This window comes from Thunnus maccoyii, chromosome 23, assembly GCF_910596095.1.
Source record: "Thunnus maccoyii chromosome 23, fThuMac1.1, whole genome shotgun sequence".
Lineage (NCBI taxonomy): Eukaryota > Metazoa > Chordata > Actinopteri > Scombriformes > Scombridae > Thunnus > Thunnus maccoyii.
In genome coordinates, this window is record NC_056555.1 from 1,826,594 (window position 1) to 1,854,075 (window position 27,482).

At 39.5% G+C, this 27,482-nt stretch overlaps 1 protein-coding gene across 1 annotated transcript in view; it reads left to right on the forward strand.

Moving 5' to 3' along the window:
* large1 (LARGE xylosyl- and glucuronyltransferase 1) overlaps nucleotides 1–27,482 on the forward strand; it is a 128,974-nt gene that overhangs the window by 85,421 nt on the left and 16,071 nt on the right. The window contains exons 7-10 of the mRNA XM_042403196.1: nucleotides 11,681–11,785; nucleotides 14,112–14,224; nucleotides 20,240–20,365; nucleotides 22,173–22,328. Coding sequence (XP_042259130.1) covers nucleotides 11,681–11,785; nucleotides 14,112–14,224; nucleotides 20,240–20,365; nucleotides 22,173–22,328 — 500 coding nt within the window. The remainder of the gene's footprint in view (nucleotides 1–11,680; nucleotides 11,786–14,111; nucleotides 14,225–20,239; nucleotides 20,366–22,172; nucleotides 22,329–27,482) is intronic.

Consider the following 27,482-nt stretch of genomic DNA (forward strand, 5'->3'; position numbering starts at 1 on the left):
CAGGAAATTTTACGTGTAGTAGTAGTATTAAGTGTAGTACTTTTGTACTTGTTGTACAGACTCAAAGTGGCAGGTTCTCACAACTTAGACTTGTAGGCACAGTAAGTGGCGTGATGTTGAGCACACAATTAACATATTCAGCTTTGATTGGGCAGTTACTTTCTCTTAGTGTTACTGTATTGGCGCACAATTAAGTGATGTGTTTCCATGCCTTGTTTCAATTCAGTCAATTCACAACGACGCACCTGTCGTGCCTGCAGTGTATTCATTTTTTCATGGACTTGTTTGAATAGGTCATCATTTCCTATTTTCATACTGTCTAAGCATCCAATAATGTTCAGTTCTTTAAGAGTTTATATCAAAAACAAACTCTCTGCAGATGTCCAGTTCAGCTTGGAAACTGCCATTGAAAATGGAGAAATGTATGTCCCCACGCATTTACGTGAAGTCGGAGGGCATGCGCAGAAAGAACGCAGCCAGAAAGTAATCAGGTTTAATTGTTTACATTTGATCGGTTTATGAAAAGCCTTAAACTACCCCTCTTTAACTGATTGAAATTTCAATCGGTTTGAGACTTTTTATTCTGATTGAGACGTTTATATGGAGCATTTTTATTATTTGGGCTTTTAAATCGATTATGATTTGAATATTAGGCTCCTTGTAAACATGGCTATAGAGAGCTGTCTTCTCATCCATTGCAGTTTAAAAGATCACTGATGAACGAAGGTCAAATATGAAAGTGAGAAAGGGAGCTGCACTGAGGCGTAAAATAAGCGCTATGTCCAGCCATGAGGTTCAGCATCTTAGCTGTCTTTACGGGAAAACAACAGCTCACACTGCCTGTAATCATATTTAGAGAGAATTACAGCTACCTGAAATTGGTAGCTGCTGTTGTGGATAATTTTAAACCTAACCTCAATTCAACATCAAGTCATTGTTCAGGGTTCAGTGTGTTGCTGCGGCTGTGGAGACTGCTGTCTCTCATTACCACAGCACACTGAAATAAAAGGCTGCAAGCCACTTCTGTTCTTTTGGTGTGATTACACAGTTAAATATCACCCTTTAACAGCTGATGACACTTTGACAATGGTGTCAAAGAAACCCCTTTTATTAGCATTCATACAGCTTCTTCTTTCATTGTTTTATCTTTGTTATCTACCATTTAACCCCACTTATCTGTGCTGATGTGAGAGACAACAGAAATAGAGATAGAGAGAGGAGGGTGTAGGCAGGCAAATGGAAACAGAACCTCATCAGTGAACAGGGACTTGGCTTGATATCATTTTGATTGACACAAGCAATAATTGCCCATCACTGGCCTGATGAAGTCTTGCCAAAAAGCTGGTGAGCTGGAACAAGCCCCATACACTGACAGGACACTGGGATTGTAACCCATCTAGCATCCTGCAGCCTCAGGCCCAACAGTCCTGAAAGCACGAGGGGTTGCTGGAGCTTTTCCTTCAGAGTTGTCTGTCCCTGGTGGCAAAACCCATTCGAGAGTGGTCAGTTAGATAAAGTGCTGTACCTCGTCATCTACTAAATAAGCTGTCAGTGCCCCTGCACAGTTTTAAGTGAGGATCTACTCCACAGAATATTCTTGTGCAAGGAGAACACTTTATTTAAGCAGGTATTGTTTTGCACCATCAACAGTGTCAGTCAGGGACACTGAATATTTCTTTAAAGATCATTCAGGTTCATAACAACTTGGGTCTTACCAAAGTAATTGCTGAGATCTGGGAACACAGCAACGTCGCTAATAAGTCCACCGGCAAGAAACAAGCAGTCACTTTGCAACACATTTGCATTCTTGTTGTTAAAGGACACCATCTAACTTTTTGATGTGAAAGTGTGAAACTTAGAGAAGTAATGTTGAAAGTGAAGAGGTAAGAAAACAAAATATCCCAAACTTCAATTGAAAGAAGACTCATACATCAAAGCGAGGGCCGAAAGCCCAATTCACTCTGGTCCACTTTTATGTTGGTATGTGATGAAATTGATGAATTACCCCTTAACATTTCACTTTCCTGAAATGCAGTTTCACAAGGGAACTTAATTTGTTGAAATCATCCTTGTCCAGGGGAGTTGTGTAGGGTCAATATTGGACTGTACAGTTTGTCACTTTATGAGTTAGTGAAGCAACACTTGAAGTTTGTGTTGGAAATTCAAAACCCTCCTTTTTCTCTCTCTTTTTTATGATGTAAGGCAGATACAAACAATATTTACAAAAAATTAAAACAATTGACGGAGCTGACTGATTCAGGGCAGCTCTTCAGACTACCTGAATGTTAAAGTAACATTACTGCCCAGCAACACCAGTATTAAAATCAATAGTTGCTTTTGCCTGGTGATAAGTAGACTTATAGCTGCTTGGGTACAATGGGTACACAGCTCAGCATCATGCAACATGAGCTTGTAAGCTTTAGCTCAGGGCAAGAAGACAATGAACTACAGACAGATTGCCACACATACAGTATTCAGATTTCAGGCATGACAGGAGTGTGGCATATAAAAAGACAGCCAGTGTACCTGTGAGAATAGAAAAATGGTCTAGTTTTCCATTTCTTGTAGCTAATTTATTACATTGTCACTCAATAAAAGGATTCAACACATGTACATCATACAATCTTATGCACATTTACAGATTGTTGCATACATGCATGATCAAAGTACACATTTCAAGATTGGTTTGGTTTTATTCTGTCATAAAACAACCTACACATAACAAATACTAAGTACATTCACCCATCTCTCCTCTCTCCCTTTCATTAAATAGGAAGTTTTACACCAGTTTTTTAAAACTGTAATAGATTCCCAGGATCTGCTGAGCTGTTCCAAATTTTAGCCCCCACACATTGAAAGCATTTAAGTCCAAAAGTACCATATTTTTTAATGTTGACTAAATTTTGACTATGTTTAGTATTATACCAATGCTGGTTTCTAGTATGTATCAACAGTAAATAGACTGATTATACATGAATGGCTGCAAGATGCTGACCTTGTTGACAAAGTTTAACCATTGTAGTGATTTGACATTATTTTATTATACTCTTATAAACAAAGATATAACAAATCATCTTATCTTACACAACACGTAAGTGGGACTGTTGTTTAAAATGACCATGATAACAGAAATGACATGTGTCAACACACATTAACAGTCTGAGTACACATTTAGAAATTTACATGTACACATGCATAGATTGAGTTTCAGTGTCACAACTCTCTACACTCATTTGCAAATTATATTGCTACAACATTGGCCCCATAAGCAATGGCAAACAACCTATTTGTTCATTAAGGTTGCAAAAATATCCAGACTGCATGGATAGGTATTTCTTTAGTACCACATGAAGGACAAGTGGGGAATTGAATGTCAACATTGGACACAAGCTTTCACATAAGATATATTACTATAAATAGCTGTGAAATTTGCTGAGGACATTCAGGCTCCCCAGAAGTTGAACCCTATTGATTTAATAATTCCTTGGCTTTCCAATGGAACAAACTCCAAGGCTCCCAAGAAATTGGTAAAAAAAAATAATGATACTGATATCAAAATTGATCAAAAGTATTGATCTCTACTGGTTCTAAAGACAGTTGTCAGGCCTATCTCCAGATAATGTTGTAATGGTTTATTGAAACAGAGGGAGTTGTAAGCACGCCCCCTTTTCTTTACTCTCATTTTCTCTCTGCTCAAACGGACAAGGTAGATTAACCATGAGCCAACCACTGGGCTGTTCAGTGGAAATGGGGTCAGAGCCACTAAAGACTGTTGACATTATAGAAAGACTAAGGTACCATCAAGTAACAGCTGTGTAGAGTTGTGGCACACAAATATTTCAGCTTCAGTAATGTCCTTCCATGGATTTTCCAAGATACACTAGTGGGGAAAAGACACATTTTACTCATTTCATTCAGTTGGCTGTTGGTTGTTTCCTAGACTCCTGGTCACTGTTGGCTTTTTAAATGTTAAGAACACACAAGTAGCAAAGATAGGAGAGAGCAACAAGAGGAAGGACATGAGAGATAGTGTGAAAGCGTAGCTGATTGATGATGGAAGGCTTCGCAGATGAGAGCTGGCTCTATCAGCGAGGCCTTAAGAGTCTGAAAAAGTGTTAAAATATGAAAATTGCCTCCTCAGCTGCTTCCCCATGAAACATAATCCTTCAAGTTTGTGGTTATTTAAAGGAAGTCATACACCCTTTAAATTTTGTCTGAGTTTACTAAATTACTCCCAAATCTGCAGGGAGAATTTCCACAGCACAAATATAATAGATGATGTGTCTGGATAATGGGCTGTCTGGATGTTGTTCTTATAACATTTTCAAAACGGCAATACTTTTGATTCATATGCAGAAAACCCAATTTAAAGCTTTGGGTAGTCATGACGATGCCCTATGCTACATTATGACATTATACCTTCCCTCAATCCCCCGCAGCCTGCAATCAGCAAAACTAATGGCAGGTGATGCTTTGGCAGCGTAACCTCCCCAGCTACCTGTCCTTGAATTAGGAACACTTAAGTGTATTGCAGTTTTCCAAGTGCATGAGACATAATTTCTTTCTTATTCAGCAGTTCAAACCTTGTGTGACAGAAATGCTTTTTAGCTGATCACTTGGCATTCAAGGACACCGGGACAGAGACGGTGACTTGGCTCATGCCAGCTCAAGAGTTAGCATCTCATTTCACCTTTTTGTTTTGTTTTCATCATATATACAAGAGCCACAAACAACACACATTAGCTTTCCTGCCAAAGTCTTCTTCTCGTCTACAAACATGAACACCTCTTGTCCTGCACCTGAACAAAGCAACCAAACAAACAAACTCCAAGTAAAAGTACACTTTCACTTGCAAAATGTCAGTTATCAGGCTAAATAGTTGATCAGCTAGTCAGCACACTAAACAGCTTAAAATCCTCTATGCAAATTGTCAGCTAGTTTAGATGTGAAGTGTGTGGTCCTTCTCTTCAACACCACTGCTAACAAAATACTGTCCTCAGGACTCTTCATGGCTAGGCTAGGCTAAAGGAGCATTTCACATTGACCTTTTCCCTGCTTCTTCATAATAAACATATTTTAAGGTTAGTCCCCCCCAACAAATACAAACACCCAGAACTTATTTCTCAACAAGCACAGTTTATTCATATCACAACTCAAAATGCAACTGCTACATCTTTTATGGCAAGTTGGTTAACAATTCATCATGTTATTCCCCTAAAAACATAGGTGACATAGGTCCTCAGGTTTCAATACACACTCCGCTCCAACTCTCTTTTGAAATGTCAAAAGAAGAATAACATATTCAGTAACCCAGCCAATACATCTAAACATGCAATATATACACATAACATGCACACTGGAGTGGCTGTGGCTCAGGAGGTAGAGCAGGTCGTCCACTAATCGGAAGATCAGCGGTTCAATTTCCGGCTCCTCTAGTCCACATGTCGATGTGTCCTTGACCCCAAATTGCTCCTGATGGCTGTGCCATTAGTGTGTGAATGGTCAGTTTCCTCTGATGGGCAGGTTGGGACCTTGCATTGTAGCCGCTGTACCCATTCAATGTATGAATGTGTGTGAATGGGTGAATGTGATTTGTAGTGTAAAAGCGCTTTGAGTGGTCGGAAGACTAGAAAGGCGCTATACAAGTACAGTCCATTTACCATTTACCATTTACACTCCAAAGCACATACCAGTCTGGAAGCTTTCCCCCTAGAGCTGCCTGTGAGCCTCACCACATCCCCGCACCTTCACAGCATAAGCACATGCACAACACAATCAGCCTTTCGCACACTTCACCCACAAGCCCTTTAGTAGCCCACATAACATAGTTCACACATGCCATTTAATGCAGCCTCAGCCCCAGCTCCTCAATGCTCCAGGGAGAAATATCGACTCACGCCATAGTCAGGCAGACTCCCGCCAGCAGTTGGCGTCCAGCCAACATGACCCCCCAACTAAGCTCAGCACATCCTTATGATGTCATCAGCAGTGGGCCCGGCCACCATAATACCCAGGGCCTTTAAACATACAGTGCAGCTGTGCACCCCACCACAGTCATCTTAGCTGCAGTGCCTTATAGTATTATAACAATACATTTAAAACCCACTGTGATGGGAGACGATTTCATCACTTCAGTAACAGTATTGATTGTGGCATTCATTGTATCAAACAGTGAAAACTAAGGGTGTGGACTAGAGCTGGCTGATTATGTTTGAAGACATTATCACAATGTTGATGAAAATATTTTATTGATTAGTTTATATTGATAAACAGACGGGTCATAAATTAAAGTAAAAGCCAACATAAAGTGTCTTAGTAAGGTGTTGGACCACCACGTGCCACCACAGCTTCAGTGATCCTTGGCATTGATTCTACAAATCTCTGATCTCTTCTGGAGGGATGAACATCATTCTTCCAAAAGATATTCCCTCATGTGGTGTTTTGATGATGGTGGTGGAGAGCACTGTCTAACACGTCAGTCCAAAATCTCCCATAGCTGTTCAATTGGGTTGAGACCTGGGGACTGTGAAGGCCATAGCATATGATTCACATTATTATAGTCATCAAACCATTCAGTGACCCCTCGTACCCTGTGAATTGGGGCACTGGAAGAGACCACTCCCATCAGGATAGAAATGTTTCATCATAGGATAAAGGTGATGACTCACAACAACTTTGTATTGATTTGCAGTGACCCTTCCCTCTAAGGGGACAAGTGGACCCAAACCATACCAGCAAAATGCCCCCCAAAGCATAACAGAGCCACCAGATCCCCTCACTGTAGGGGTCAAGCATTCAGGCCTATACTAGTTTTTCCTTTAATTTGTCCCCTGTCTGTATTTCAAGACATGAAAACCATAAGAAAACCTGCAATAAACTGTGTTCCACTATTGTGAATTACATCAGACAAAAACAAACAATCTTTGTTTTCAAATGCAATTTAATTGGAATCAAGAAGTTAACTGAACCGAACAGAATTTTGTAAACAGATAACACAATATCATATTTTGATTTAATCCTACCTATTCCCCAGCCACATAGACTACACTCAAAGAAATGAAATAATGAAATACATTTACCTAATTTCTCACATAACTAAGTTGAATAAATGAGAAAATGTATAGAGAATTGATCATTACTAAATACTATCAAACAAATCTCACCAAACTGTATTAAATGCTACATCATTCGGTTATGTGGAATTAACTTAACACACATTTTGAATTTACTCAAGACATTTATGTTAGATTGACTACACACAGTTATGTTAAATATACATAACACAGCTGAGTGGTATTAAAGTCATACACAATAAACAAAGAAATACATAAAAAAAATTCACAAACAAAATTAAATAATTGCCCATATCTATACTCTAGTGCATTGCCTGAAAGTCAATAATTAATAGAGCCCAAGGTGATCAAATTGACACTTTTGGAATCACCAATGTTCACAACTGAAAAACTTCTTTCTTCAGGTATCTTTTTTGTCTAGTAAGCAGTCTAATATGCCAAAATGTTCAGTTTACAGTGATATGATAACAGGTAGCAGCAAATACTAACAAATTAGCAACAGCATGTTTAGCGGTTTTCGTTGACTGATGACAAAATTTGTAAAATAAATAAATAAATAAATAAATAAAAATAAATCACTATGTCTTTAGAGATCCTTATCAGTCTAGTGATATGAACACAGGCAGCAGCAGATAGTGGCAGATACAAACAAATTAGAAACTGCAATTTTGTAGCAGTGGGGGCTGAGATTGAAATGATCAGAATCGATTAATATTCTGTCTTCAGATATTTTAGTGTAGCCAGCATTCCAAAATGCAAAAATGCTCAGTTTGCAGTGACATAACAGAAATATCAGCAAATGCTAATAATTAAGAAACACTATTTTGTCTTCAGATATCTTTTTTTTGTCAAGCCAGCAGTCCAAAATTCAGAGCTTGCATTGATATGAAAACAGGCAGCATCAAACTTTAACAGAAACTAACAGAAAACATTTGACAGTTCTGGTTGAGGGAAAACAATGATCAAAATCAGTGCTTCCATGTGAGGTAGCAATGGGAGGATGAAGAGGTGGAGTGAGGAGTGGATGTTAGGCCTGCTGACCTTGGCATTCATCTTAACTTGTATCAGCTCCACTGACTCAGCAGTAAAAACTCCCACTGATCTCCTGATTCCTCTCCACAGCTAATTTAAGAACTGCTCACTCTCCCCTCAGCCTGCATGCTGAGACCTAGATTGTGGATGGCAAGGTGTGCTGTGTGAGGACTTACATACAAACTATTATGTCCCACTCTGTAATGCATTTTACCCTGACTGTAATCGCTAAATAGCACATATTGGCTTTAATCTTTCAGGGGCTCACAAGCCAGAAAGCCAGTCGCTAAATTACAAGATCAATAGCAGCTAAACAGTGTAATGTGGATTAATCTGTTTTGAAGATTAAAAAAGCTGATTCAGTAGCTGTGGCTGACAGCTGAGTACTTTCTTTTAATATAGTGTGAAGAATCTGTTTTATAGGATATTTTCTTTGATATATTATTTTAAAACAGAGCCTTTTTCTTTTTTTTTGTTGAAACAGAGTAGAGTTGTATTGATTTTGTTTCCTTTTCCTTGCCTGTCATGGCTCCCTGACTTGAAACCCAGTATTTGACTGTTTTTGAAAAAGCTTCTGGTGGAGGCTTCACGGTCAGTCGCACATAAGTTTTTCTCATTGTGAATGTTTAAGTCCAGTCAAATATAGGCTTGTCAAGCTTAATGTGTTGATGCCTTGGGGTCATTTAAAAAGGACAACACGTTATTTTATTAAAATCACATCAATCATGCTTCCCTTTTCATTTTGCTAGAACATAAACAGTGCCATGGAGAATGGTAAGACAGTTGAACATTTAAAGCTGCAGCAATCAATATTTTCATAGTAAGAATGTATCAAACAACTGTATCAAGAGAGAATGTGTCAAACTATGTGAAAAATGCTGATCGTAGTGTCAAACTGACCAACCCTGCAGTTTCCCTCAGCTCTACAGGAGCTTTTTAGTATTTTTAGCTCATTGTTATGTTTTTTTAGCCAGCAATCTTGACTGTCATCAAACTCAAGCAGGCAGCTGTTTTATGTGAAAAAGCCCCACTGTACACTACCTGCCCAGCGCCGAACAGCAGACAAACAGTTAGAGACTAGCTGGTGAACAAAGTGGAAGAGCTAAAGAGACATATTTTTCTCAGGAATCGGTGGAGACCAAAACAGAGCAAAAAGCAGAGTGAATACTGGACTTAGATTCATCAGGTGAACACAAACATGACTCCAAATGAATGCTAATGTTGCTGTTGCTGTCCCGAATGGCCAACACGATCAGTAATTCCAGCATTAAAGATCTAAAATAAACATGATTTGTACACCACTGTTAAAAAGAGAGTTACAAACTGCCAGTGTGGCAGCAGGGATGTGGCTAAAGGGTCAACAGAGCACTGATAGCTTAATTACACCACCATAAAGCAAAGGGTCCATGTGATTCTGAAAACATTTAGTTTGAGTTAAATGCAATAATGGAGTGTTCTTTTCATGTAATTCCAACATGATTAAAATATCATTAACTGTAATTAATCACACAGGTTTATTGCTTAATTGCAATCAAAAAGGATTAACCTTCATAAAAATATGAAGTAGAATATAAACAGGATGGATCTGCAGTAAAATTGTCTTTCCATCACTGATGATGATGAGATGAAGCTAACAGGCACTTTTTGATGATCCCAAACCAAAGAAGAATCACCTGTAAGGTCTGACCCAGTAAAAGGAGCAGAGCAGTGTTTTGTTTTTGAGCTCTAGTCGTCACCTTGATGTTCTTTGTTTTGCAGCCTTTTCTAAAGGGGCAGCCTGCTCTCTGCTGCCTGCTCCAATAAGCTCTCATTAATCTTCCTTACAGCTTTCATTAAAGCTGCCACCGCTACACCCATGCCTGCTCTCTGGGCTCCTATCTCCTCCCTAATGCCTATCTCCTCGACCTTTATCTCTGCCCAGCTTGCCTTCCATAATCTCTCTCCCTGAAGCCCATGTACATCCCTTCCCCTCCCGTCCCTTCATCTTGTGGCTCTGTCCTCTTTATTTCATACTGCCTCATACCTTTTTTTCTAGGGGCTCAAAAAATTTAAATTCCTATGAGCTGAGCATTGAATTCAATTTGCACCTTTTGTCATGGCAGCGGTGTGCCATTTCTGAGGTGGCAGTTAAAGGTGCAGTGTGTAGAATTTAATGGTATCTAGTAGAATGGACTTGGCAGAAATGGAATGTAATATTCATAAGTCTCTTTTTATTAGTGTATAATCAACTGAAAATAAGAATTGTGTTTTCATTAGCTTAGAATGAGCCCTTTATATCTACATAGGGAGCAGGTCCTCTTTCATGGAGCCCGCCATGTTTCTACAGTAGCCCAGAAGAGACAAATCAAACACTGGCTGTAGAGAGGGCCTTTCAAGTTTCATGGCCACCATAAGGCAAGGCACGTTTATTTATATAGCACATTTCAGAAACAAGGCAATTCAAAGTGCTTGACATAAAACATTAAAAGCATCAAGACAAAGTGCACCGTAGGTTCTCCTACACGCCTGGAAGGGTAGGGGGAACCTGCAACCTCACTGCTAGATGCCACTAAATTTTACACACTGATACTTTAAAGTTCTCCCCCAGTTTGTCGTCGACTCAGACATAAAAGCTCACGTTATGAAGGGATTATGTTTCTACTGGCTCTGTGTTGAACTAGTTGACCCTGAAGTGTCTGCCGCTGATCCCCTCCAACCTCTATTTCTGTCTGCACACAATCCAAAGTGTAGGGAAGCCAAGAACAGCCAGTTATCTGGAGATCATGACTCAATTATCTCTTTATCTCAGGATAAAACCAACTGCAACAAATTATGTTTTATTGAGTTTAGAATTAGTTTTTAAAGCTGCTATCCTAAAATTTGATTATCATAAAGTCCATAAAGTAGTGGGCTTTATTTACCCCATCTGCAGAGAGAACTAGGGCTTTATAGGAGACAGTTTTGTTCTGTTTTTCTAAAAATGTTTGATCATATTTTAAGATGTCATCCTGTCTTCTGATCTGCTCGTTTTAATTTGCTGTTGATGCAAACTCAACGCTTCCTATTTACTTGTTCACAATTAACTGTATAATGAACCACAAGACACAAAAAACATCTATAATATAATATAAATCTATGATGAAACCAACTCAGATAGACCACTATATTTTTCTTTAGATGCTCACATTTGATTTGAGGCAACAAGTCAACAACTTTGCCCTTTTATGTGTTTAAAACTATCTGAAAGTATTTTGAAAAAACAGAAAATCACTAGCTGATGTAAGAGTAGACAAGTCAGGTAGAGGGAAGTCTGCACACCAAAAGAAGTCAATTAAAATTATTCATCATGAAATAACTTCTGGATGCTGAGATGCAATATTCAACTCAAATTTAACTGTTTTGAAAACCACCACATTACTCCAGCCAAAACCCTCAGGACATAATACATGACTACAAAACAACAAATTCAAGAAATAAGATTGTGGAATTAACTCTGCAGTGAATTAGAAGGAATTAAAGGAAAAATATATATGATATAAAATGGAGTGATAGAACTTGAAAAAGCAGTAATGGTGTTGTGTTTGTGCTTTGTTCAGGTCAGCAGGTTCTGGGTCTGGTGGAGAACCAGAGTGACTGGTACCTGGGGAACCTGTGGAAGAACCATCGGCCCTGGCCTGCGCTGGGCAGAGGTTTCAACACAGGTGAGTACAGGAGGACTTCATGTTGGTGTGTCGAGGCTTCTCATGTTGTGTCCCAGTTCTATACCACACTAAAGATAAGCAGGTTGTCAGTATGTAGTGTGTTATCACTGGAAAATCTTATCAAACCACACCCACACAGTCCTGATGGAGTTTTGGAGTATTAAACTCTTCATAAATATTACTTGATGTTACTAGTACGAAACATTATTCAGTCAAAATTTAATGTGTAGAGAAAATACTAATTTGAAAGCCAGTTTTTCAGGGCCTATTTGTGGGTGGTGAAAAGACAGCTGCAAGTACATCTGAAAAACAAAGCAAGTATTAAATCAATTTTAAGATTAATTAGCGGCAGCATTCTAAAATGATAATTGTCTTCGCATGTATTGCATCATTTCCTGCTAGCACAAAACTGTTAAAGGTACGGTCACATTAGACTGCTGTCAACATCTGTTGAAACCCATCCAATGGACAAAGTCAAACATGCATTTACTGTTTCAGTGTGATGTCCAGCCCATTTGTAGGTCAGAGTTCAGCTTTGTTCCACTTCGACTGGGTGGATGAGCTTGTTGGGCCAATAGAAACACTGCTGCACTGTTTGGAAATGGAGAAGTTATTACAAATATACCAGCGTGTTTCATCACCATTTTTAGTACATTATAAAACACTGTTTACAGTTCGTGATCGCTCTGTTCAATATTTATTTATTAGCCACATCAGAAAGTGACATCACGTCCTTTTCAGGCCAGAGTGGAGGGAAATTTCAATGAGGAGAAATGTAATGTGACTGAACCTTAAGGACATTCATTTATTTTATACTAGCTGCAATAAAAGTAAGTATATGACAGAGGAGTGAGAAATATGTTCATATAAGTAAGATGAGACAGACTATTTATACTGAGGTACTGTAGCTCTTCCTTTAATATCTCTGCTTGTATTGGACCATCATTGGTGTTGTTACAAATCATTAAGCAGTACTGCTTTATGGCAGTATTCCATTTTTTAAATTTTTGCTCCAGCACATTGATTGGTATTAATTTGCTTAACTAGTCAAAGGCAGCCACTCCTCTCTGTTTACTGTTTCTCAATTGATTTTCCAGAAAATGTATTATATCACAATGTACTAGACATCAATAATGCAATATAAAATAATACAGTGATAGATAATGGATTGGTTCAAACCAAATGAACCATCTGTAATAAGAAAACATTTTCAATGCTGTCTGCCTTTTTTTTTTGTTTTCTGTCTTCTTTTTTTCCTCCCAAAATTTTAATCTCCACATTTCAAAGCCTAACAGTGAAAACAAAGAGTGTGCAGTGAGGCAGTTTCTTTCCCTGCAAGAAAACAGCGAATTTGCACAGGCATTGATGAAATATGTAGGCGTCCACAAGGCTTGTTAAAAGTTGTATGAAAAAACATTTTCAAAAGGGTGTGGGGGTATAATTTCACACAGCCCCTCAGAGCAGCTGATAGTAGGATTGATTGGATTCCATTACACCTTGTTGTTATTTTTCCCTGCCTATATTTTTTCCCTCCATCAAATCCAGCAGCTTTTTCCTTCAGGAGACATATATCTCTCTCTGTGCTGTTTGGAGCAGAAGGATAATCTTTCTGTTGACTATAACCCAAAACAAACAGCGTGGCCGGCTGCAGCAGCTTTGTGAATTTTACAGCATTTCAGCAGCAGCGGTGTAAAACTCACCTGAACAGGTCTGTTTTGTAAAGGTTCTGTGTCCTGCTATTAAACTTCCTGCCAGTGTGACTGAACAGCACATTTCAGAAATAGAAAGGCACGTGTTGCATTTACACAGAACAGCAATTTGACACAAAGCCTCCAGTTCAGCTGCGGTTGGTCGGCTTTGTGGCCGTGGCCGTGGCAACAGATGGAGCACAGCGGGATGTGAAAGATGGTTTGTTTGTTCCGATCCGAAAAAATTACTCACCATGTCCCTCCCTCTGAAAATTGGCTGCTTGATTTTATTTGTAGCAGCCATGAAGATTTCTTTTATTAGCAAGGGGCCTGAGAAAAAAGTTGTCGGTTGTGTGGTGACAAAGTTAGCAGAGAAAGAAGAGTGATTTGAATTTCCAGGAGGATTTTAACATGTTTTCTACATCCAGTGCCAGTCTGTCGCTAAGCTTAAAGTCTACAGCTTTATCTCAGAAAACACAAGGCTGTGATTCAGAGCCTCATGATGGGACTTTATCACCTTTACCAGGCAGCAAGATACTAATCTCTCTGTTTCTTAAGCTACCATATCTCACTGTGTTTGTGTGTGTGTGTGTGTGTGTGTGTGTGTGTGTGTGTGTGTGTGTGTGTGTGCTTTTTAGGAGTGATTTTGCTTCTCTTGGATCGGCTACGTAAGCTGAGATGGGAGCAGATGTGGAGGTTGACTGCAGAGAGGGAACTAATGAGCATGCTGTCTACCTCTCTGGCTGACCAGGTAACACAGATGTAACCACACGTTGTGACACCTCAGACCTGGAAACGTAGGATCCCACTTAAACCACACATTTGAATACTGGGCCAGTGACGTAAACTAAAGTTAAACACCTTTTGTTTGCAGTAAGGAGTTCAGTCTGATTCAAATATGTTGTCCTGTCCATGTCTAAATACAAATGTGTTTATAACAGTTCCAAACAGTAGGATGAAAAGCCTGCAAAGATCTAGCAAGATACTAGCAAAGATCAATAGAAAACAAGGGTAGAGAAGGTAGCAGCTTCTCATTTTACTTACAAATGTTGAACGGCAGATCTGGTAAGATTCAGTGAGGACTTAGAAAGAATTCGTGCTCAAGTGGTGAATTTATTCTGTCCTCATGTAACGTTCCAGTATCAGACTAGGCAGATAGCTAACAGAGTCCAATAAAGACCTAATGCTGAAATAGTTTTCCACTCTTTACTGAATATCCTCCGGTCTGATTGAACAAACTGTAAAACTGAAATGAAATCACAGAGTAAACATGTTACATAAATACATTAAAATGTTGCCATCTTTACAGTACTCATACTATGTGATGTTAGCTAATTTACACAGCCTGTTAGCTCTTAATTAGCTTAAAGCAAACCCTTTATGCTAGTTTTCTTATTTATCTTAAGCCTCTTTCACACATAGTTCCCAGTAAATTACTGGGATAATCTTTCAAGCACTGCTAGTGAATTGGACTATTTACACATGCAGCTACATTCAGGAGCATTTCTGTCTTGCTTCTTTTCACACATAACATGGCAATGCCAGAATAGAGGGGGCAAGGGACAGTCCAGCAGATGGCAGCAATACAACACTTATGGATGCCACTCGCAATAAAACTACATGGACTGAGAGGCGCTCCCTTACTTCTGAATCTGTCCAGTTTCCAGCCATTATTGCTTGTTTGCAAACAAAAGAACTTATATTAAAGAACATATTGCCTGTGAATTATCAAATCACCCACAAAATCATTGGTAAACAAGTAAATGGGTCTTGTGATTGGTTCACTCACTCCACATGAAAGCGTCTTTTGTCAGACAGACGTAACCCCTTCACGTGCTTGTCCCTGCAATCTTACTGCTTTCATTCACAACACAGCCATACTGGCATTTTCCCTGAAATGTTACTAGGTCTTGAGGTGGGAAATTTGCGATACAGATTTCCCTGAATATCGATCCATCTGGTACCTGGGGAACCTGTGGAAAAACCAGCTCGACTTGAGTCATGGCTCAGTGTGATTACTCCCAAAACAATGGAAAAATAACGTTAGCAGAGCGGAGCAGTGAACTTGTGCGCTGTGTGTGGAGCAGATGACCATATAAGGAAAAGTCGACATCAGCTCGGGCTGAAAGTAGAAAAAAACAATGGAAACCGAGCATTCAAAGCAATCTGAAGCCAGTACTTTTTGCTCACAGGGATTACTTCTACATATGCTTTCCTCATTATTTGACACTTTAGCAACGTTTAATATGAACATCCGACATTGTAACATTATATATATATATGACTGAAAATAAGCAAAAATATAATGGGTCCCCTTTAAATGCACAATATGTAATTTTCTGCCCCTCGGGTTCTCTCAATAAAAATAATAATAAAACACTGAGTTTGATGATGTCATGAGTGTGGGATCATGGGAATTGTTTTGTCAGTTTCTCCTGGTTAGGATTCCTTCAGTTTTCCTCATTCAGGAGGTTTTTACCAGAGCTGAATTATCCACAGAGGTCTCCTCCTCTCCAATACAAACAGAACCGGTGAATAAAATAGGTAAAAACACTGAATAAAGCAGTTTCACATTAAAAATCAGTGTTTATTCTACACTGTTCAGATGACACATGACATCCAGAGGGGCTGTGAGCCAAGCTGCTACTAACGTTTGCTCAGCTTGTTTCTCTGATAACTTAAGATCCAGACATTCAGGAGGTTTTACCGCCGAATTATCCGTAGAGGTCTCATCCTCTCCAGAACACCAGAACTGTGATTAAAACCGGTAAAAAAAACCCACTGAATAAAGCATTTACACGTTAAAAATCAGTGTTTCTCCTGTGCTCTTTAGTGGACACAGGACAGCCGGAGGGGCTGAGAGCCAAGCCGTTGCTAACGTTTCAGCTTGTTTGTTTCAGCGATGACTAAAATCCTTCATCAGGTTAAAAGGTTTAGTTAAAAACGACCAAGATCTAAAAAGTGTATTGTAAAAATATGACTTAAAACTGGATAAAAAGTCAATTTATGACAGCTTCTGGCAGACAACCACAACACTGATGCATGTGTGCAAAGGGGATACGATGCCATTGACAGGCAACCAAATGAAACAGACCATTACCTTGATTAAAATTAGGGATTTGTTTGGGTTTGAACATTGTTGGAAAGATTTGGGATAATGTAACTACACAACTCTTCAAAATATATAACATAGGTCTAGTTGTTTTCTAAAGACATTTTAATGCAGAAAAGTTACATGTTATACTGTAAACTGTACATTTTTGTTACAGACCAAATGCAACTGTTCTGCAGTACTTAAAGGCATATGTGATCCATATTTCACCAAGGAAAGGAAGGCAATGAACTGCATGCTTGTTCCAACCACCAGTCAACTAAAATAAAGACATTTCCCTAAAGCCTTGGCATTGATTCTACAAGTCTCTGGAACTCCTCTGGAGGGATGAACACCATTCCTCAAAAACATATTCTCTCATTTGGTGTTTTGATGATGGTAGTAGAGTGCTGTCTAACAAGTCAGTCCAAAATCTCCCATAGGTGCAAAATGGGTTGAGATGTGGTGACTGTGAAGGTCATAGTATATGATTCACATCATTTTCATATTCATCAAATCATTTAGTGACCCCTCATGCCCTGTGAATTGGGGCATTGTCATCCTGGAAGAGACCACTCCTATCAGGATAGAAATTTTTCATCATAGGATAAAGGTGAACAACTTTGTATTGATTTGCAGTGACTCTTCCCTCTAAGGGGACAAGTGGACCCAAACCATGCCAGCAAAATGCCCCCCAAAGCATAAAGGAGCCACCAGATCCCCTCACTACAGGGGTCAAGCATTCAGACCTGTACCAGTTTTTCCTTTAATTTGTCACCCCTATGGTACATACTGAAGGTCATAAATAAGTGTTATCTTACCCTGTGCTGTGTTCCATATCTAACACTGAAAGGGCATACACTGAGACCTTGGCGAAGGATTTCTCCATTATCTCGGAGCTATTCAGAGCTCATCTAGACGAGAGGTACGTTTATGAGATTTTAATTAAACCTTCATTAAGTAAAGTCCCGCAAGGTATGTAGTTTGGAAAATGAACGGGGCTTTGGAAATCGTTTCAGCGTTCCATCTGCCTACTGCCGTATGAGCTCCTCCAATGGACTGTCAGGCCTCTTTATCGCAGCATTCATTATGTGGCTATAGAGTTTTTATGTCTCCCATTAGAAAGCTGGAATCTGCCACTGAGACTGTTGTCTTGTGAACCCGCAAAGATCTCAAAGTCAAGAACTCTCTCAGATGTAACCAAAGTAGGTTTCCTCAAAGCCATGTGAAGACTTCAGCTTTATGAGTGTGATTACACATAAATTAGGAATAAAAGCCTGAACATCTGGATATGCACAAAACACTGACAAGACTGAAGAAGAGTCAGGACTGTTAAAGTGGCCCCATAGAAGTAACATCTGGAGCCAATGTTTCACAGTAGTATTGTTTTTAAGGTGAAGCTGTCACCTGGGTGATATTTCTCCCCACTAGCACTGTTCAAACACACAGAACCTGATTTGAAACTTTTGCAATTTCCAAAGATATCAGATATATCAGGCTGTTTTGGGGGGAAATGTTTATCTTAATATTTTCATCTGATTGAATGGTGCAGCCAAGTGCTAGTTTTGAATATTTCACTCTGTGTAAATATCATATAGCCTCAGTGAGGACCTGGAACAAGCTGATACACAATAAGATACTGTCAAACAGTGTGGAATTAGATGATATTTCCAGCCTCGCAGCTACTTACAGTAAGTGGAAATAAAGGGGGAAAACTAGATTTCAAGTAGCTAATATCTGGAAAACATCTGATTTAGGCTGACTCACTTTATTAGCAAAACATTTCAGTCCTCAGAACTTCATCAGGCAAAATTCCTACACACGAGCCTGCCTGATGAACATCTGAGGACCAAAATGTTGTGTTAATGAAATGAGTTGAAGTGTGCCGGATTCTTTGGTTCTTTTAAAGTCAAGAGATTATGATCCTACGCAGCTGTCACTAAGACTTGATAGTGTGCAAGAACTTTTTTTGAAATTATGAACAATTACAATCAAATCACTGAAAATGGGGTTTCTGTATTTTATTTGTTTGGCAGACTATGAACATTTAAATTTTCTGACATCACTAAGGCTCAGAGTGTCCCATCAACATGGCTCTTTATATCCCTGGAACCCTTACAATCTCCTCTATCCCTTCATGTGTGGATATCTGTGCTGTGTTGAAAACATCTGAACATAAAGACAAAACATTACAAAATTCTTTAGTTCTACTCACATGCAAAGTGATGTCATACTGGGTGACACATATAGTGGCTATAAAACAAGCAAGAACCTTACGGTTCAAAGGGTTAAAACACCATAGCTGTGTCTTTGTTTTTTTTCCTTTTATGTCAGTTTTTTTATTGCATTCCTATGAAACAAACTAGTTTCCCAGTTCAAAGCTTTAGATTTTTCAATGATGCTTTAGCTTTCAGCTCATCATTTGTCTCAATGATCCCTGCTGAGTTTTCATTTTATACAAACTCAGTTTTGTTTTAATGATTGTTATCATGATTTTCTGTGTTTTTCTCTTCTATTGGCTGCTTTTATATTGAGGTGCATTATTTCCTCCTGGTTGATGTATTACAACCCTCTGCAGTCTGCAGAAATACATACAGCCTCTGATACACCTACTTTTAACAATGTGTTCATATGTGCATGATGGCTACTCAGTGGCTGTGCACAACTGTGCACAACCTCAGAAATGTACACTATGCATCTGCAAGATGCAGTTACATCTATGACTGGTATATCGGTTAGGGTTGGGCCGATGGGTGATGCCATCGTCCATCGCCAATGGCTGACAGTCATCGACCACTGAGCCTCTACCATTGTAACATCATGATTTAAACCCCCCCCACCACTCCCCATCGTCTGTCCATCTTTTGCGTGGATTACATTACTCTTATTCACAAAGCTTTTATTGCACTTACAGTAACACAATGAGTGTAGTTAGTTGCCGTCACATGCACCCCGCCCGCAGTGAAACAGAGGAGAGGAGAGAAACATAGTGCGACCATAAATGACAGCAAAATGCAGCAGACACTCACACTGAGCTGAAATGTAACGAGTGCACATAAATTAGGTAAATAACATAAATAAACAGTGTCTACTGTGCTTTGCTGTCATTTATGGTCATGCTGAGTTTCTCTCCTTCTCTCCTCTGTTTCACCGCGGGTGGGGCTGAGCGCTCTATGCATTTGTGAGTGTGTGTCCTCTGAGTGGAGCAGAGGAGAAACAGTGAACCAGGTGAAGTACTCGAGTTGATGACAATTACGCTCGTCACGTTACTGTAAGTGCAATAAAAGCTTTGCGAGTAAAAAGCCAATAAGAGTAATTTATCACCCTTACGTCACAGCTGCATGCTATACCACAAGCCTAACACATCACTCCTGTACTGGTGGCATGCATGTGCTTCTTTGTGCCTCTATAACTGTAACATGAATAGAATAATACATACCAGTATAATATACCATACAGAACTTTGACATATGTGTGTAAGTATGTTTGATCAAATATATGCTGTTTTAAACACATTCCCAAACACAGCTTTGTGTGGCCATCAATTAAACAGGCAGCAGGGTCAGATTAGACTGTGTGGTGCAGGTCTTTAGATGATGAAACATAAGGCAAAACATAAGGCTCAGTCTGTGTGTGTGTGTGTGTGTGTGTGTGTGTGTGTGTGTGCCCGTGCAGGATATCTTCAATGCTGTGATCAAACAGAACCCATTCCTGGTTCACCAGCTGCCCTGCTTCTGGAACGTCCAGCTGTCCGACCACACCCGCTCTGAGAAGTGCTACAAAGACGTGTCAGACCTCAAGGTGAGACCCTGCTGTCTCCACTGTGCATACACTCAGTCACTTCAGACATACAAGACCTGACCTGCATTAATCACGAGTCTCAGAGCAGAAAGACTGTCTAAGCCAGCCCCGCACTCTCAGTGACACACATTTGGTTCTGTTTTTGGCAGGCTAAAAGGATTTTATGGATTTTTTTGCTAACCTTGAAAAGGCATCCTGTCTTTACAGGCATTTGTAGAGCTATCGCTTTAGTAGTTCACAGTGGGTGGACAATAACACAGCATGTACACATACAACATATTTGTATGGACAAATTCAAATAAGCTTTGTGTCCATTCATCAGATCAGATTCATCTGATTCTTCCAATTTCAGCCTTTCTTTCCAGCAAGGAAATGCAACTAAATTAATGTAATTAGGCTCCCTGACAGACAGATTTAGGACACCTCAAAGCTTCACCAATTATGCTCAATAATGCCTGGAGGTGCTATTTAAATGGTTTTGTCAGCGTCATGGCTCATTTGATATAATTGCTCCAAGCATAAATCAGTATGCCTTTCAAATGAATCAATATCAAAATACTAACATTTAAATGATTGTAGATGGATGATCGTTGATGTTGTGGTCAAATATCTCAAGCAGGCATGATACCAAGATAGTTGGTGATAGACGTCAATGTAGGCTCTAAAAGAACAGGAAGTGGCATATGAAAGAAGTTGAAGAGGGAGGTGGAGGTGAACATTCTGCTGCATGTTTATGAGGACAGCAAATTTTATGATTGGTTAAAGCTCCTTCACTTGAACAATGGAATTTCCTACAGCACTTGATGTATCAAAGCTGAAACTGCAATATTTCAAAAATTATAAAATAAATCAAAAAGTTGAATGGAAGTTAAACATGCTAATGTATCTGCTGATCAAATTGGAGCAGGTTTGACGCTTGTTACATACTGTATATTTTGATATTGCACTTATAGATGTGCATTATAAAAAAAGTTGAAAACAAAATTTCAAACATTATGAAACAAATATTTTTAAAATAGAAGCTGAACCTTTTGAAGTCTGAACAAAGCTTCTACTGCACATACAGTATATGGAAGTAGTTGAAGGACAAAAATGTGTCCTGAGGAATAATAATGATGTCAATAAAATTGTGCATTGCATTGTGCAAGTGAGCACCTGATGTCAGTTTACTGTCAGAATTTGTGTACAGGGTGCGGCTGGTCAAGCAGAATCGGGTGGTGGTTCTCCACCGTGACCTGCTCACACCCTACAGACCCTTGACTTTGTTATGAGGGGGATAAAAACAGCTGGGAGCCGTAATTTGCCTGTTATTTCTCACATTTTCAAACACATCATTAGCATTTGACTGTACCCTTTTTTTTTCACTTAATGGGCCATCGTTGTGTCATCCTAACAGGTCTCCCAGCCCCTGCAACCTTTGACCAAAACAGATGCAAACACAAACAGTTAATAAAAATTGTGTTTTATGAATGGAGTGAATGGCTGGTACTATAGATATTTTGGTTTGTTTATCACTTTTTTTGTTTATTACATGATTCTATTTGTGTTATTTTATAGTTTTGATCTTCAGTATTGTTCTACAATGCAGAAAATGGTAAAAAAAAATAAGGAAAAATTAGTAGGTGTGTCCAAACTTTTGACTGTATAAATGGCAACAAACTAAATCCCAGCACAGGTGCATCACACTTTGGTAGAATTCATCTTTTTACATGCCTGTGCATTACAATGAAATGTTCTGAACATAATGATTTCAACGGTAACCTGATAACCCTCTCACTGCTCTCCTCTCTGTGGTTCTTCTGACCAGGTCATCCACTGGAACTCTCCCAAGAAGCTACGAGTGAAGAACAAGCATGTGGAGTTTTTCCGTAATCTCTATCTAACCTTTCTGGAGTATGACGGCAACCTGCTGCGGCGAGAGCTGTTTGGCTGCCCCAGTGAGGCTGACCACAACAGCGAGAACGTAGGTGGAAACCTCTCAGTGAGACAAGATGACGCCTTATTTGACTGCAGTTGTAAACAATGAAGTGCTGCAACTGTGAGCGTTAACTGATTTAATTTGTGAATTTCTCAGATAAAATTGGAGATATGCAAGGAAAGCTGCTGGTATTCAGTTCTGTGTTTTTTTTTTTCTAAACAAACAACTGTAATAATTAGCCTCGGGCACTGGAGGTAATGCAGACTCCTGACTGTGAGGCACAGTCAAGTCATAACCAGTGTCTATCTGATGGGGCCTCCTCTGTCAGCTGGGATACGATGCTTCATTTTCAACTCGGTGGGGGGAAAATGTTGAAGGGAAGAGTTAATGAGGTGAACTATGGGCCCTGTTAATCCACCCTGTTCATCAAACTCTGCCTGCAAGAGAATAAGGACATGGTTAGACAGGAGAACAACACACTGGAGCCCACTATAGACTCCACGTTATGTATTTTACAATCATTGAAAAAGCAACAAGGGATCAACCACTTTTAAGCACTGTTTGGTAAGCCAGTTAAGCAAGTAGCAGCACTTGTGCAACAGACAACAATGGATGATTTTACACTTAAACAGCAGCCAGAGTCACTGTGGACTGAACAGATGGACTCTTCATACTGTACGCATCACTGATATCTTGTTTCTGGTATGAATTTATGGTTACTGTGAATGAAAGGCCTAAATTTGTGTGTTTACTAGCAAATTTTTCTCAACCAGAGAGCATCTTAATACAGATTAATCTGGCCTGTCCAAAAGAGGCGAGTATCGTCTGCCTGAGGGAACTTGAGCACTTTATTGACAATCAAAACAATGTATTAGTCAGAATGGTCGACACAGACAACCATTCACCTGAGAATAATAAAAGGAAAACCCGCTGCCCATCTACCAATACGGATGATTTGTTCACATGTATCACCTCTCCTCCTACACGGGAGATGGAGCTCATTCACTCAATGGGAAGCTAGAAACACTGGATTTAATACGACAATATATTTTGGAGTACAACTAAAATCAAGTAGATGATCTGTGGAGGGACAACGACCTACTCAAAAGTAATGTCATTGTGTGCAATGTAGAATGGATCAAGTTAGGGAGGAAAATAATATCCTAAAAGAAACTGTCCTCGACATTCAAATGCATAGCCTGTGCGACAATCCTAACAGCTCCAAGCAAGCTTTGAAGGATTTTTTTTTTAACTCCTTAAAACTTCCTTCTGAGTCATTGACAACATCACATTCCACTGCAAAAAGCAATGAGGGGCCGATGCCATTAATTGTTAAATTCGAACATTACCAGCTTAGGGGTGTAACGGTACACTAAGTTCACGGTTCAGTATGTGTTCGGTCATGGTTCCGTACAATATCAGTACAGCAGGAAAAAAAAAGAAAGGTAGAAAATAACATTTTAGTCTTTCATTTTGAAAAAATGTTAACATCCAACAATGGCTCATTGGACAAAACTATTACTGAAACAGTTTAGTTGTGCTGCAGTGGAAAAAGAAAACAACCTTTATGTTTCTTGCAAGGAGTCAGGACACCTGCTGACAGCTGTTTTATGCTGATTTATGGTCTAACTGTATATAAAGTAGTTCAAACCAGCTTCACTTCCAAAAGGTACAATGTTCAGCATGAACAATAAATTCCCCAAAGAAATTTCCGAAGGGCCCCTCTCCAACCAACATCCAGTTGGTTCAATACACGTGACTTACCAATCACAAAATTTAACTGGAAAAACAAACAACTGAGAATAAAACTCACAACACTACAGAAAAGTAAACAGCTTGGAGGTTTAATGGCCCAAATTTCCTCCACTATTACCAAGCTATTCAAGTACAATACATCATGAAATGTATTCACTCAAATGTTTACCAAGACCTATTGTTAGAATGCAACGAATTGTCCATCAAAGATCTACCATTTCTCTCAACAACAATCAAAAAACATAACTACTACAGGAACACAGTCATTGCCACAACTCTGGAAGCTTGGTGGAAAATCAATAAGGTCACCAATCATACAGCCTCACCATGTAAATTCACCCCAATTTGGAACAACCCAGACTTTGTGATCAACAAGTGTACCTTCTCTTTTAAGTCATGAAAAATCAAAGGAATCACTCACTTAGAACAATACCATATTAACGCTCCATGAATTAACCTATGGAAATTTTTAGCAGCAGTGCTCAGAATGAATATAGGGGAAACACTGAGTTGGAGCACCTAGTGGCCGTCTGGTGCTTCACACCTCCTCCTGAAGTTCACCACTGGTCAGAAGTTGGTTTTTACAGAACCAGCCTGCACAGGCTGTAGAATTATGTAAATGTCAGCTCTGTGGTCAGTTAATCACATTATAATTTTCCATCATGGTATGCCAGAGTTTTTTTTTTGTCGACAGTCAATTCTAATGTGTCCTTAACTCAGGAAATAGTTTGCTCACTCAATTTTTCAGAGTTTGAGCAGCGATTTAAATCCCATTAAAGTGATGATTAGACTAATGAAGTCACTGAGGGATTGGCTCCAGCAGCACACTGCAGACTGGGCTCCTTTAGGGCCACAGTGCCACTGCAGCCCAGCCACTCACTGCAGCTCCACTAATCACAATGTTCACAAAGTAGAGAGACACCACACACCAAGTCCTGCTGACAGCCCCTCAAGCTGTTTCCCCACTGTTCCCCAAAGCAAAACCATTGTGCTTTGTTGAGCTTCAGTGATTCTAGTGTGTTGATCACATCCTCACTTGAATTGAAATCAAGTTAGATAGACTTGCGGGCAAAATGCTGACATCCATTCATACCTGGGCTGATGTGTCGCTCTATTAACACATCACTTTTGTGTATGCACACACTGTGCAGTGGGCTGCAGTTTTGTGCTCAGACAAATCCTATATCACTGTTTGTTTTGTTTCATCAAGTTGACAAGAGAATGGATTGGAAAAATACATTTTACTTGCATTCAGTTGTAACAGCTTGGTGCCAGATTGCCTTATGTAGGACTAGAAGCCTGAGTCTGTGTTATGCACTGGCAGACTGGGACATAGAAAAGCCCTCAAAACTTAACCCATACTGCTCCATCATAACCAACCCAAAGATATATCACGTATATGATAGTAAAGCTCCTGGTTTCAGTGCTCTCTGCCCATGGAAAAAACACAGTCCCAGACATATTTTCCTCCTTCATTTTATTGACCATGTATGCTCTACATGTAATTCTGAATATTTCCACCAGCTACTGATGGCAGCAAAGTGTTGGTATGCTGGCATGTTGTAGGAGAGTGGTCACCAGCCTTTTTATGCCCAAGATCCCTGGCCTCATCCTTGGTGAAAGGCAAGATCCACCTGTTTGAAGCACTGAGAGAAAAAGACAGACCAGATTGTACTTCCAACTTGAGGCCTTTTATTTAGGCTAACTTTATTTGAATTACATGAAATGCTTTGATCCAACTTTCAAATTGATGCAATCAAGAAAACACTGTGACTAGCGTATCAAACAGGCCATAGCTGTCTTGCTTTCAGAATTTTGCAATACATCATATCTTCAATTCTAAGTTTCATTTAATTTAATTTCAAAACACACAAAATAAAAGCATTTGGCCTATATTCCATCTGTATGAGGAAATTATTTTGTTCATAGTAGACAATAAAGAAAAAGAAATCAACATACTTGCAGTGAGCAGATTATATGAAGCGCTATTGTTAACTGTTATGCTTATCCGCTGAAGCTTCATACAAGTTACTACATTTACCATTAGCATTTTAGAAAGTAGAACTGTAATGTGTGCTAACAAAATTCTAAGTCAGTGTAATTAAGCTAAGTGCAGTTCTATGTCCCATCTTATCCAGCATCACTTTTGACGATGTCACCAGAGGGTGAAATGATGGCTGTTACTGAATACTGTTTGTGAGTGCTTTGTAGCTTGGCTCATAGCTACAGACAGTCTAGTCTGAGGTGTCTGTCAGTAAGGCATCTCATGTACTTTGATTTTAATTATTTTCATCTGTGAAAACACCATTTCACAGAGGTAAGTGGATCCAAAGTAGGCACTCACTCAGTGCACATGTGGTCTCTCTGCTGACATGTCCCCAAAAGTCACTGTCCCTTGATCTGGCTTTCACTTATGTCATTTTGCAAATCAGCCATCCCCATTTCAACTCCACTTGGCAAATTAAATACTTGCTGGAATTTGGCTGCTACTTGTTCTATATCAATGGGCAAGAATGGGTTTGAGACAAATGCAACAATATCTTCCATGACGTCTAACTCACCAAAATGCTGATTGAACTCTGTTGCCACTTTGTCCAGGTGAGCACAGTACCTCTCACGGTGAAGAGCATCTGTCTTTGATGGCTTGTGACATTTTCTGCAGGTTGGGAAAGTGCGTCAGCCTCCCATTCTTTAGATGTGTGGTCCAAACACTGAGCTTGGCCTTGAACACATTCATTGCGCTTATCATGTGGGGCAGGTGTTGGTCTTTTCCCTGGAGCTTGTTGAGTGCATCCAGTTTTGCCAGTAGGTCTGTCAGAAAACTCAGGTCCAATAGCGATGCATCATCTGACAGTTCCTTGTGCTCCTCATTCCTTTTCAACAGGAAAGTCTTTATCTCAGGCAGCAAGTCAACAAAATGCTGCGGCACTTTGCCACAACTCAACCATTGGACATCAGCATGAATGGAAGAAGGTCTCTGTAAGCGACATCAAGCTCATCCAGTAACGCCTTGAATAAGCGGTGCTGAAGCGCTTTTGCTTGAATAGATTTTATAAGTCCACGACCTTCCAGCTAAGGCCTGCTGATGAATCACACAGTGATAATTCACAGTTGGGAAAATCAGGGACATTACAGCACAGTGCTATAAAACCAGCACGCACACAGTGCATTGCCAGGGCCCCATCAGTAGTAATTGCCACCAGTTTATGAATGGAGATATCATTTTCACAGACATATGTTTTAAACTCATTGTAAATATCCTCACCTCTCATTCTCTCCTTTATGTGCAAAAGAGTGAGGAAGTCCTCCGTTGTTGTAGAATCCTGGTAATCCATTCTGACAAATACAACAAGCAGAGCTGTGTCCATTACTTCCAGGGGTTCATTGAACCGTAGTGAAAAATATTCAGTGACAAGTCCCAACGCTTGATCCATGCCCTCTGAC